Source organism: Arachis ipaensis, chromosome B7, assembly GCF_059453495.1.
Source record: "Arachis ipaensis isolate K30076 ecotype BB chromosome B7, ASM5945349v1, whole genome shotgun sequence".
Lineage (NCBI taxonomy): Eukaryota > Viridiplantae > Streptophyta > Magnoliopsida > Fabales > Fabaceae > Arachis > Arachis ipaensis.
Window position 1 is genome coordinate 21,536,027 of NC_142442.1, and position 13,932 is coordinate 21,549,958.

Genomic DNA, 13,932 nt, shown 5'->3' on the forward strand with positions numbered 1-13,932 from the left:
TTGTGTAGTAAGGTATTAAAAATGTATTCCATTTATTTGTTGTTTGTATAAAGTAGAAAATAAAAACACTAAACAAACGTAACCGAAAATTTTCGAGGCAACACCAGAAATAGATTTAACATCACAAGCATAGCGTTCAATTCTAGACCACATGTATAACGTAGAAAATCTAAAAGGCTATAGATACATAATTTCTCATATAGGATCAGCTTTGTTAACTTGGTTCAATGCAAAAAAATGTCCTATTGGTCATCAAGTGTTGCTAGGGACTCGTTAAGTAGTCTTCGTGCCTCTTCTCTTCTCCTGAAAAGAAACATATGGTTAGAAAGAAAATAATACCAACGACAAACATTTACAGCAAGAAGAAGCATGTGTTAGCAATTATACTACATAATCCATCTTAAAAAACATTTTTAAGAAAAGGGTATTACATTATAGAACCTAAATGTTACACTAAAGTACCAAAGACTACTTTAGAATTCAGACAATAAACATTAGGTGAATTGGTGAATTGTGTTTCCCCAATCAATTTAATGCAACTATCTTAGAATAGTCACAGTTTAACTTTAGATCAAGTTTCAAAAGCACTGGAATTTCATTTTTTTAACGCAAGGTTACATCAAGAATTGTCTTCTACAATTTAATAGTAGCAGTGTCATACAATAGGAAACCGTGTCGAGAATTCTGAATGTAAAAACAATAAAGGGGGCCTTAGCAGAAATCATCACAGCAACGACACTTAATATCTCTCATTGTTTCCATTAGCTAAATTATTATCCATGCAGCAGTTTTAACCCTTCAAGTAAAACTGATCACAAACTGTAGAGGGATCTATCACAAATTATGGGCTATTAGCAAGGTGGCTACTTATGTCATCAAAGGAATCCGAAATACTTAAACAAAAAGCTGCTTTCCATGAACGAAAAATGAAGCAGGTAATTAGACTTTATTGCGAAATATTATTCGATTCCAGAAATTTCTAGGAGCAATGATAATTGACCCTATTTTTTGGGGTCAAAGTTTAGACAACATCTCAACCATCAATCTTGTATGGAGATTAAATTTATGGCCCCACAATATATGATTAATGGCTGGGATGATTGTGTCTAAATTTTGACACAAAAAAAGGGGGGTTTTAAGTATCATTATTGAATTTATAGTTTACAAAGATATTCTAAAGGAGAGGTAAAAGAGGATGTGATTGTCAATCAATGGATACCAACTAGAAGGAAGCATCTAATGCAACGATTAAGTAAAAGCAATGAATGAACTAACTTGGGTAAACTGGTCAAAATTATTGAGAACACGATAGCTCACGAGGTAAAATCAACTAAATTTTTAAAGCCTAAATGCAAGGGCATGTGATGTCGCATAAGAACAAGAGCTCACATGAAAGAAGAATGTCATTTCAACATGGTGAACAGAGGAATATGTTCCACGGTTTCAATTCAATTTAAAAAGAATATCAAGAAAATGTAATACATACTTCTTTATGTCTTCCACTGCTTCTTTACGACGCTCAATCTGAAGTTCCAAAATGTGAATTAATGTTGCTCTTGCCTACAGAGTAAACAAACATAAATAATGACAAAAGAAAAGGAACAGCAGCATGACAGTTACACGCATATATTTATACTTAGAAGATTATATACCTGATGAGGTCGCAAGGAATTTAAAAGGTGATGTAAGTTTTTGAATACAGTCGAAATCTCTTCAACTCTCCTTGCATACTGTGATGGTCTCTCAATAAGAATATCTGCAAGCTCCAAAATGTGTAGCTGCAATTCTCCATTCAGTGATCTCAGCTCCTTCTTGAAATCTATACAAGATCACAAGCTTTTAATATGAGATGGAATACAAGATGATTTAAAGAATCTTATCATTGATTATGCTGGGGCAACTTATAATGGAAGAGAAAATGCAGCACGAACCGTTTCTCGTCTTAAAATTACTCATTGTACAATGTGGATGCATGTAGTAGCATAAAAAAATTTGCATGATGATTATGTTATGTATGATGAAAATTCAATCAACTTAATAAATAAGATCAAAGCAGTAGACCTGGTCACATGCATACCGCTAACTAGAGGACTCATTACCCTCGTTTAACCAGGTGCATGTATAAAATGCAAAATTGTAATTGATCTTGTCTAATGTTAGTGACTCAGTGATTAATTTCTCTTTCTTACAGTAAATTTCCATGCAATTGATGTAAATCTGATTTCTATTTAGTAAGAGAACAACAATCATATATCCAACATCGGGCTCCCAAAGAAATTGATCAACAAGCTTAACATCTAAATTACTAAGCATGAATCAGCAAAAGCAATAATGCACAAGTCCAAAACAATACAAGCCTTCATGATTCATGAAGCAGTCACAAAATTACATCATTGTTGAAGTCTCACTTTCACATTGGTCTGTCGATCACCTTAACAAGTGTTTTGGAAACTCTCCTCCAATGAGCTAAATTTTGCAGTGGAGTTGGGCCTGCTTAATTATTGGGTCGTCTGCAGATGACTAGTTAAAAACTTTACAAACGTCTAGTCTTGATTGTGAGGGGAGTATTTTATAGTTTCCCAGTGCCTAAATAGTATTTTGCATTGCCCTACTACCCCTATAAGTTGGCTTCTTAGTAAAGTTAACCAACATTGTCTGGTTCAATAAAAAATTTATTATCATTCCTGGTATGTGCCACGTAGTTCCTTTTGTGACCAATCAAGTACTTTCCCATGAAAACACAGTCAATGTAATCAGACTAATAACAGTCGAAAGATCAGCTCCTAAGCTAAAACAGAGCAAAATGAACATAGCAGAGTAAAAAGTAGCCTACCAACATTAGCCCCCTTTGGATAGAGTTGGCGCACCCCTTGTTCTTCCAAGCTTGGCAAAACATCACTAGTCTACGAGGGGAGATAAAAAAAGGAAAAAAGTATAAGGTCAATAAATGTAGGATAAGTTGTTCATATGCCAAGGAGATCAAAGCATAAAAATTTTGCGCACCAAACTCCTCCCAATGCTCATTATATATATTATAAATAGTAGAGATAGCATATATATGTATATATAATAATGTTGATTTCTATTTATACTTATTATCTATAAAACATAATATTATATTATTTGTTAGTTTACTTTATGTATAGATTATGGTATTAAAATTTATTTATTTAAATTTCAAAAATATTTATGGATACCTGACTAACGGTGGATACCCAGTTACCTATGGGTCACCTCCCTATTAAGTACCTAGTCAAAGCCACTTACGCCTATTTTAGGCTCCAATCATTACGTAGCTTATTCCAACAAGGCCATATTAAGCTATCAAATCACAGGGAAAAGAGGCCAAAAGCACTTACAGTATAGGTGCCCCCAAAACAAACGTAGGTCCCTTCTATGGGAGGAGGAGGCTCTGGAGCAGACTTAGGGTCCTCCAAGTAATCTTTGTAGAGCCTATAATATGGTGGGGGCGGCGGGTATGTTGCAGTTGCCATAACTAAAATAAAATCAATCCTAAAATACCAAACTTGCATGTCAACTTCAAATTTACATCACACAATTCACAGAAATAAATAAACAAAATGACAATTTAAAATTTATTTGAAATTGATGAATAGAAACTGGAACTGTGCAATAATGAAACAATTGAGAGTTGGAAACCTAGTTTGGTGTTCAGGGTGGCATTGAGGAAGACATGACCCAACAATCATGAAATAAAGAGAAAAGTTAAACACCATTTTCCTAACATGTTCAGTGTGCACTTGCTTCATCAAGAGAGAGAAAATGTTACTGCTGAAAAACAAAGGATGCAGAAAATGATTCTCAACTCTGTTAATTAACCTCCCATTATGTTCTTGCACCTCTTTGGTTCACTTGGTTTTGCATTGAACCATTGTTTGTCCAGAATTATTGTATATGTCACTGATATGTAATGCTTGGTACAGAAACAATTTGGAATTTCTCGGACTTGGATAAACTGCTTATGGATTTAGTTAGCGTATCCCATCGTAAAAAGTAGTTAAATGTTTTACCTCCTCATAGCTGTACTTCTATGATTCCAGTTATTCCATGAATTTAGTTTATACTAGTGTCTCAATAGCATGCTACACTTAAAATTCATAAAAACATGAATACCATCCAAACATAAATTAAAATAAAACAAGAGTCACACAAAAATAATCTGAATCTCATTCTCATTATCATTATGGGCAACGCTATTCGTTTGTGTCTCTTCACCTTGACCTATTTGCCATTTGAAATAATCTTAAAGCATCTAAAGTGTCACAAAATAAAAATGTTATAGAAGATATTAAAAAAATCAAAACCAAACAATTAATCTACCAAAAATCTGAAGTCTAAAGTTTCCAAAACACACACAATTTATCCGCAGTGTATATGCAACAATAAATATTCAAAAATTTCCAAACACACCCCAGAGTTCATACATATTTCATATAAATGAATATGTACATATACATATCATCAGATTTACAGATTTATATTTTTGAATTTATCCATCAATAAATATTTAAAATAACAAGCTCACCGAGACAGAGGAGACGGCGGAGACTGGCAGATGCGGCTTTGACAGAGACGGCGCCGATGGAGGCTAGGGATCTGGGGTCTGAACGACGTCGTGGAGGCGTAGAGCCGACGAAGAGGAGGCTAAAGTTCTGGCCACGAAGGAGGCGAGGCTGAGTGAGGAGTAGCCGATGAGGGAGGTGGTGAAGCCGGCGAATTGTGACTGGCGAGGCCCTCGGAGGTAGTGAGGAGACGGCAGAGGGGATGCGAGGCAGTCTAGCAGGCAGCGGACAAGACTGAAAGTGGGAGGCAGGCTGGAGGTTGGAGGACTAATACTGATACTTATAAGCAGATTAATTAGATAACATAAAGATCTATTCTATCTCTTCTACTATATAAAAATTGAGTTTCTGCCGTGATAAAACTGGTATGGTATATTTTTTTGAGAGTGTTTCTTAATTTATTTTTTTTAATTCGTTAAATTCAATTCATTATTATAAATTAATTATAATTAATTTAATTATATATTTAAATATCACACAATTTATTATAATTTTATCAATTAATTCATTATAATTCAAAATGAATGATTATTTTATTAAGAAATTATTATTATTTATAGGCAATACATATATTAATTATAATCGTAAATTAAACTATTTTACATTAAATGACTTATATAACGATAATCTCATTTATTATCATAAATACTAAATTAAATAAATTATTATTACTTTTGATTTGGAATTAAATGAGAATAAAATCAAAGATATTATTTTATTTGGATTTTAAGGTTTAATGAGTATTACATTCAAATGTAAATAATGACCTCAGAATTTTGGTTCCCACCGCATCAAGATACTTGTGAATCCAGATACGCTTCCCCACTTTCAACTATCTTTCTTAAAGATTTAACATGGTTGATCTTGGAATTTAAGAATCCTAGAATTTTCAACATATTTAACTATACTCTTTTTTTTTTCTTAAATAAATTCAAATTTTTACTATTTTTTTATGAAATAGAAATGGAAGAATATGCACAAATATATAATGTGACAGCAAATCACCATTTAAATAGTGCATAATTAAAGACCTAAACGGTAGATGTTACATTTATGCATATATGCAAGAATAGTTGTAATCAAGGTTTTGAAAACCGGACCGGTCATCAAACCGTTTTAGTCACTGATTTACTGGTTCAACCGGTCTAACCGTGGTTCGACCGGAAAAACCGTTCCATAATAAAATAAAATAACAATAAGAATAAAATCAATAAATAACAATAAGAATCTGTTTAAAATTCTTTCTTTTGAAAAAAAATAAAATAAAATGAAAAATTAATATTCTGAAATTGAAATTTAGACTCATGTACTTACAGTCTTACAGGCTAACAAGATACATTATTATTTATGGCTCATGCCTAACAAGTGCTCCACCAGCAGGTTTTATGCACCATGCACTAAGCCACTTCTCTTTAATTGACATAATTTCAATTAATAAATCAAGAATTACAATGCAGAAAACAGGGCTAATGTCACATATGATGTACACTTAAAAGAATAATTCAATATAGCTCCTCTATCATCTTAAACCAGAGTTAGTTGGCGGTATATAGTTACCAAAATTCTTAAACACACCAACGCAAGATGTACTTCAAAATTAAGCAATTTCAAGTGGAAAAACAATCTTTATGAAGAGATAATTCAAGCTTACATTAATTATTGTATATATCCAACTATGAAGTTTTCTGTCCGTCGTTTATTTACAGTCTGCATATGAAATCAACAAGGTGGTCAGCATCCAAGTCTGCATATGAAATCAAACAAGGTGGTCAGCATCCAATTCATTAGCCTAGAAGATGCAAGAACCATATAAATTAATCATCAAAGCAGCTTTTAAAGAATAGCCTAGAAGATGCAAGAACCATATAAATTAATTAGTGAATAATCTGTATTATGAATCAATTATTTGATTTATTCCAATAAAATAAAATAGAATAACAGCTTTAAACAATTTAAGCTCACTCACCAGAATATCCAAGGTTGGAAGAAGGCCACTTATCCATTGTTTGATGCACAAAAGCTCCATCCGTTTCAACACACAACAGCACACCACACCACACCACAGCGGAGCCACAAAACACACAACAGCACACCAAAACCCAGAACTCACAGCAGCAAGACAAAGCCAGAGCAAATAAATGATTTCAACAAAAACACAAAACCTTATAATCATTCAACGATTTATTGATTTCAGAACAGAGAGTCAAAGAATAAAACGAAAAACGAAGAACAAGTGCACACCAAAGCTACTGACCTTCGAGAGGGCGACGAGACGACGGCGACGGCGACAGGACGACCGCGAGCAAGATGAATCCGATGGAGGATGGGCGCCGAGCGAGGAAGAAGACAGCGAACAGGGGTTTTGACTTGGATAACGCCAACAGTACAAAGAGAGACTCCTTGGACAGCCACGAACGGAGGTAGGGGATCACTCCGTTCGGCGGCGGTGAGGCTAGCTAGGGTTTTGCCTTTTTGTTTTCTTTGAGGGAAGGAATGAATGAAACTAACAAAAGGAACGAAAGAGAGGAGAGAGACCAGCAACGCGTTCTTCTTCTTTTCCCCCCTTCGAAACGACGTCGCATTAGTCAAACCGGCCGGTTACCGATCCGGTCCAACCGGCCTAAAACCGTCCGGTTCAACAGTTTTTCCGATTCTATCTTGAACAGTTTTTTGTAATAAACCGAATCGTTTATAATGTCGGTTTCCGGTCGAACCGGTTCAACCGGCTGGTTCGATCCAATTTTTAGAACCATAATTGTAATCATAATACTCAGTTTAATAAGGCAGGTTGCTAGTGCTTCTTATATATGACCCAAGCGGGATGAAAAACAATTTTTCAGTATTTGAAGTCACAATTTACATTAGTAGGTAACTGGTTAAATAGAATGTGTTTAGAAGGAAAATATATAAGATAAGAGGCATTCATATTTGAATTTTATGGAGCCTATTCGATTGTAAGAAATTAAAATTTACAAATTTTTTATATCTTTTTAAATATAAAGTTAGAATCTGTAAAATGATAAATTAGAAGGGAAAAAAAAGAGAGATAAAAGTTAAAAATTGAAGCAAGAGTCATGGTTATTTTAAATTTGAGAGTAAAGTATCGTTTTTGTCTCCAACGTTTAGGGTAAATCCTAAAGTTGTCCCTAACGTTTCAATCGTCCTATTTAAGTCCGTAACGTTTCAAAATTGACTCAATGTTGTCCTGCCGTTAGGGATCCGTTAACAGAATTGACGGCAGGACAAAATTGAGACGATTTTGAAACGTTAGGGACTTAAATAGGACGAAAACGTTGGGGACAAAAATGATACATAAAAATAAATTTTAATTTAATTTTATGTTTCAATAATATCAATTTTTTACTGTACATAATATTCAATTATTTTTTAATTACATCTAAGTAAATTACACTTAATTACATTACTTTCATTTTAAATAATTTATTTTTTTTATAATTTTAAAGAATTTTGATACATTAGAGAGACAAAAAGTATAATTTATATTTTATTCTATATATTTTTTTTTCTTTTCTGCAAGTTTATATACTAGTTATTCTACAAATATTTTATGATAACTAAAAATCTTTAAGAGTAAATTATAAAAAAAATAATTTATTTAGAATAAAAGTAATATGATTAAGTGTAATTTACTTAGATGTGATTAAAAAATAATTGAATACTATGTATAGTAAAAAATTGATATTATTGAAAGATAAAATTAAAATTTATTTCTATGTATCGTTTTTGTCCTCAACGTTTTCGTCCTATTTAAGTCCCTAACGTTTCAAAATCGTCTCAATTTTGTCTCGCCGTCAATCCTGTTAACGAATCCCTAACGGCAGGACAACATTGAGTCAATTTTGAAACGTTAGGGACTTAAATAGGACGATTGAAATATTAGGGACAACTTTGAGACTTACCCCAAACGTTAGGGACAAAAACGATACTTTACTCTAAATTTAAATAGCATGTCTTGTATGTCTTACCACTATTATTTAAAAAAAAAATTTGCATTTAACCAATTGTCAGAGACATTAAAAAATATAGTCAACAAAATATCATAATTTTATTGAAGTATTCTTCCATCTTTTCACAAAATTACAAGATTGAAAGAATAAGACAAATAAATTAACAAAATATAAAATGTTTCTTTACCCTTCAATTATTTATTATTTATACAATGTCAAAATCATGTTATTATTATCTCAATCTTATCTTTATTTTTTGCCGTTAATGAATTGACGTGGTAGGTTCTCGGAAGCATTTTTTAATTTATTTTGTTAATCAGTCCTATAAAAAATATTGACAAAGAGGCTAATCAATCCTATAAAAGTAAAGTTCAGGAGACGAAAAGGGTATTTTTTTATTGAGAACCTCGTTGTTTTTCAAGATAATTGTAAGGGACCTTTAAGATTTTTATGTTGGGGGTTTTATCTTTTAAATGTGTATTGTTTCTGATTATAGTTATCAAAATCGAACCGACAATTGACCCAATAAAGTTACTGGGTCACTAGGTTAGTGGTTCAACTAATAGGTTAGTGGTCGAACCGTTTGACCCGGCAATAATTAAATAAATATATAAAACTATAATACAATGTTTATTGAAAAATAAATATCAGTGTTTAATATTTTATATTATTTAAATTTAAATAAATTCTATATAAATTTCATTAGCTCGTTGCTTTAATGTGATATATATAATTTATATAAATTATTAGCCTTAAATTTAATAGGTCTAATCTGAAAAAAATTTTAAAAAAAGTTACATATAGATAAAATTAAAAGTAAAAAAATTTGTTGATAAAAAATAAGAAACAATCAAAATTTTATAAAAGAAATAAACATATGTAAGATGAATTACATAAATAAACATGTGAGGTTAAAATTATTTTAATAAAATATGAAGTAATGTAAGGTTACAAGTGTAAACCCCGGTTAAATTAGTAAGTAATTAGTTAATAAATTAGTTTTTAATAAGGAATATTATAAACGTGAATATTATATTAAATTAGGATAGAGCTCATCGAAACGAGAATTTTGACACCAATTTCGAAGAAAACGGTCCAAAATTAGACCGAACAGATTGAATTGGACCTGAACCGGGCCGTCGATCCAACCGGACCAACTCATTAAATGAAGCCGAACCCCTTTCTCTCCCTCATTTAGATGCAGCGTGAAACGCTTCCAGGGAGGGGAGAAAGCTTCCATAACCTTACGGTAAATTCCCGATCCCCGAAACTTCTCCGTCCGAGCTCCAATCGCTGCACCGTTTGCGGCCATGCGTCCACCGCGTCGAGCTCTACATTTCTATCGGAACAATTTTACTGGTAGCTTATTTAATCACTCTCAGCCCTCTTTTCCCCCAATTTTCGGATTTTTGAATGGGAAGGTTGAGTTTCTTTGATTTTTGATGTTTTAGGATCAAATTAGCTTGAGGAAAACGTTCACTCTTGCTTATGTGAAGCTTGGGTAAGGTGAGGATATGATAATTCTATTTTATTTTCATTGAATTTGAGCTTTGAGTATTAAATTGGATATATATGTGTTATGAATGTGTATTAGGTTGTGAATAAATAATTGGAGCTTGGAATTGTGAATACTGGAACTTGGAGGAAGCGAATTAGTTGAGTTTTGAGGGGTTGCCTTGGTTTTGAATAAATAGCTTTGGTTGTTACGTGAAAATCGGCCAAGATATAGTTTAGGTTTCTTTCATTTAATATATAATGTTCTGTGAAAACTTAGGCTAGATGACCATTGGATAAGTTGGAATGTAGGTGTATGTTTAATGTTTAGTAATTTGTCGATGAATATATTTGGTTGAAGTTTATTGGATAATTAGTTTTTAATTTTGGATGGTGAATGTTGTTATGTTAATTTGGAAAGAATTATGGTTGAATGTTATTGTTGATGAATATGGTTAGTTTGGTGCTTGTTGATTAACTAATAATTTGGTAAATTATTGATTTGAGGTATAACTATTGTGGAGGTTGTTATGATAATGAGGTATTTTGTGTTAAAAGCCTAGGATTTGTGAACTATGATTCTTAGTTAAATTTTGGTTGTTGGATTTGAATATTGCATGAGTTTAATTGTTGATCTGAGGTAGATTTATTGTGGTGATTGTTATGATGATGAGAAATGGTATGTTGAATTGAAAAGAATGCAGGTTTGGACCCGAAAAGGGTGGCAAAGTCCGAGTTTTAGAGGAGATGCTGCCGAAATTTTATAAAAATTAGAGATTTTGTTTATATGATTATTTAAAAAGATTTAGATTTAAAGGTTATATGGTTTGATTTTGAGTTATTAAGAAAATGAGCATGTTTTAAGTTTGATTCATTTAGAAAAGAATGAATTATGTTTTAAATTGGAACTATTGATGGACAGAAGGGAGGTGTGATAATGAAGGATAAGGATTGAATATGATTGACGTATAATGATGAATGAGATGTGGTTGAGAATGATGTGGATGTTGATGAATTATAATTGAATTATTGATATGGCTTATGAATTTGAATAATCTGAGATACGAGATTCCCTGGATTAAGTGCCGTAGCTTACCACCACGTGTACCAGGTTGAAAACTCGATACTCTGTTGATCCTACGACGTAAGTGTGACTGGACACTATATAAATTCCCGGGAATGTTACCCCCATTGAGTAATATTGATTATTTGAGAAAAAGTTATGTATAGACTCTTGGGGATGCACGTCGGGGGACAGTCTAAGTACAATTCAGACTTATCGGGTTGGCTGGATAACCGACAGATGAGCCTCATCAGCCATAGGACAGACATGCATCATATGCATAATACTTGAATTACTTGCTTGTGCTTTAATTGGGTGTTCCTATATGTACTTGCTATGTTAAATGTGTATTTGTTACCTGCAGTAATTGTAACCTTCTTGTGCTTGCTTTTATTTGCTTATTTGTCTGTGAAAATGCATGATGGAGTTGGAGGTATGGAGGAATGGCAGTATGGGACTTAGATTTAAGATTAAGTTACGTCAAATTTAAATATTCTTAGAAAACCACCTTTTATGGCTTCTGTTTAATACTTTAAGCTCTATGATCTGAGTGTCGGCATTATAGGATTGCATAAACGTTTGTAAAGCTTAGTGTGGTAGGGTGTTACATTATGGTATCAGAGCAGTTCGTTTCTATAGAGCCTGAAAGACGGACTGATTGTGCTTCTGTGCATTCTTTGTATATGTGTTTATGTGGTATTAGGATATCTGACTGATATATATGGTATAAACGTTTGTGAGCATGCATTTGGAACTTAAAGCATTAGACCTGCGATATTGAGACTGATCAACTTAATATCACTTGTTTGGTGTGTATAGAGACCAGATGTCAACTCGCGGACGCGGTCGCAGGCGAGGTAGAGGTAGGACAGGCACCGTTACTCCTGCCCCATAGGGACTGACCCAGTAGATTTTATGGCTGCCTTGGAAAATATGGTTGCAGCTATGCAGGCAACAGCTGAGGCACTGGGTAACCAGATAAATCAGGGTAATCATGGGAACAATAATGATGAAGACGGTCCTATGACACTTGCTACATTTCTGAAAGTTCACCCTCCGACTTTTAGGGGAACCTCAAATCCCACTGATGCAGATAATTGGATTCAGGCTATGGAAAGGGCGTTGCAGGCCCAACAGGTTCCTGATGAGCAATGGGTTGAGTTTGGAACATATCAGTTGCAAGGTGAAGCTCAGTATTGGTGGCAGGGAACACGACGTATCCTGCAGCCTGATGGTGCTGCGATTCCTTGGGAGGTTTTCCGAACAGAATTCTATAAGAAATACTTTCCTAATTCAGCTAGAAATGCCAAGGAACTTGAATTAATGCAGTTAAAGCAGGGACATATGACTGTTGCTGAGTATACTAGCACATTTGAGGAGTTATGTCGCTTTTCTCATATTTGTCAAGGTGCGCCTGAAGATTTTGTTGAATGGAAGTGTATTAAATATGAGGGAGGTCTTCAGAGTGATATTCTGAGTTTCGTTGCCCCAATGGAGATTAGGGTATTTTCTAAATTGGTGAATAAGAGTAGGGTGGTTGAGGATTGTGTGAGGAAGGCGGCAGCAGAGAAAGGGAGTTTGAGGGTGCCTTTTCAGAGGCCTTCAGGGAGGAATTTTGCCCCCGAGAGGTAGAAATTTCAAGCGTGGAGGTTTTGTTCCACAGCAGACTCAGTGTCAAAGTAATTACAGAAGGCCGAATACTAATGATAGTCAAGGAAAAAGGTTTGGGAAGCAGCCACAGCAAGATCTGAATTGTCAGAAGTGCGGAAGGTATCACCCTAGAGTTCCGTGCAGATTGGGACTTGGAGTATGCTATTCTTGTGGACAGCCCGGACATATGGCCATCAATTGCCCGGAGAAGAAGAAGTATGAGACTGGTAGAGTGCAGCAACCGGGGAGAGTATACACCACTTCTACCATAGGTGCTGAGGGATCTGAGACACTAATTAGAGGTAATTGTGAAATGGCTGGTAAAATCTTAAATGCTTTATTTGATTCAGGAGCAAGTCATTCATTTATTGCATTTGAAAAGGCCCATGAATTAGGATTGAGAATGGTGGTTTTAGGTTATGATTTGAAAGTATATAATGCTACTCATGAAGCTATGGTGACTAAGTTAAGATGTCCACAAGTTCCCTTTCGAGTACAACAGCGTGAATTTGTGCATGATTTGATTTGTTTGCCTATGACTGGTCTTGATCTCATTTTGGGATTGGATTGATTATCCAAGAATCATGTTTTGCTTGACTGTTCTGAGAAGTCAGTACAGTTTATGCCGGAAGGGTCGGAAGCACCGGTTGTGGTGAATAGTTACTATTTGAATTCTATGATAGTAAACTGTTCTGGAACTGAATGTCAGGGTATTATGTTATTAACTGCAGGAGTATCAGGTGATTATTAGAGTTTAGAGCATATTCCCGTTGTATGTGAATTTCCAGATGTGTTTCCGGATGATATTAATGAATTTCTACCTAATCGGGAAGTTGAATTCGCAATTGAGTTGGTGCCTGGAGCCGGTCCGATTTCGATTACTCCTTACAGGATGTCACCTTTAGAAATGGCTGAACTGAAAGCTCAGCTGGAAGACCTTTGGGTAAGCATTTTATCCGACCAAGTGTTTCTCCGTGGGGAGCGCCAGTGCTACTGGTAAAGAAGAAGGACGGAAGTATGCGGTTGTGTGTTGATTATCGGTAATTGAATAAGATCACTGTGAAGAACAAATATCCGTTGCCTAGAATCGATGACCTAATGGATCAGTTACAAGGTGCCGGCATGTTTTCTAAGATTGATCTGCGATCCGGGTATCATCAGATAAGGGTTAGAG

The 13,932-nt window shown here is 34.3% G+C and overlaps 1 protein-coding gene across 10 annotated transcripts; it reads right to left on the reverse strand.

The window, feature by feature from the left end:
• On the reverse strand, positions 1-7,125 carry LOC107608868 (mediator of RNA polymerase II transcription subunit 7a). Of its 10 annotated transcripts, none has more exons than XM_016310623.2 (9): positions 6,838-7,100; positions 6,550-6,745; positions 6,235-6,327; positions 4,547-4,817; positions 3,360-3,513; positions 2,834-2,903; positions 1,653-1,819; positions 1,487-1,560; positions 1-303 (listed from the first exon to the last, which is right to left on the reverse strand). In XM_016310623.2, the coding sequence occupies exons 5-9, from the start codon at positions 3,492-3,494 to the stop codon at positions 243-245; spliced, it is 507 nt and encodes a 168-aa protein (XP_016166109.1). In that variant the 5' UTR covers positions 3,495-3,513; positions 4,547-4,817; positions 6,235-6,327; positions 6,550-6,745; positions 6,838-7,100; the 3' UTR covers positions 1-242. The 10 variants fall into 10 exon arrangements, with proteins under 10 accessions (XP_016166109.1, XP_088349318.1, XP_016166113.1 ...); XM_088493192.1 differs by having other exon boundaries at positions 4,547-4,856; XM_016310627.3 differs by lacking the exon at positions 6,550-6,745 and having other exon boundaries at positions 6,235-6,290; positions 6,838-7,125.
• Between the last annotated feature and the right edge of the window lie 6,807 nt (positions 7,126-13,932).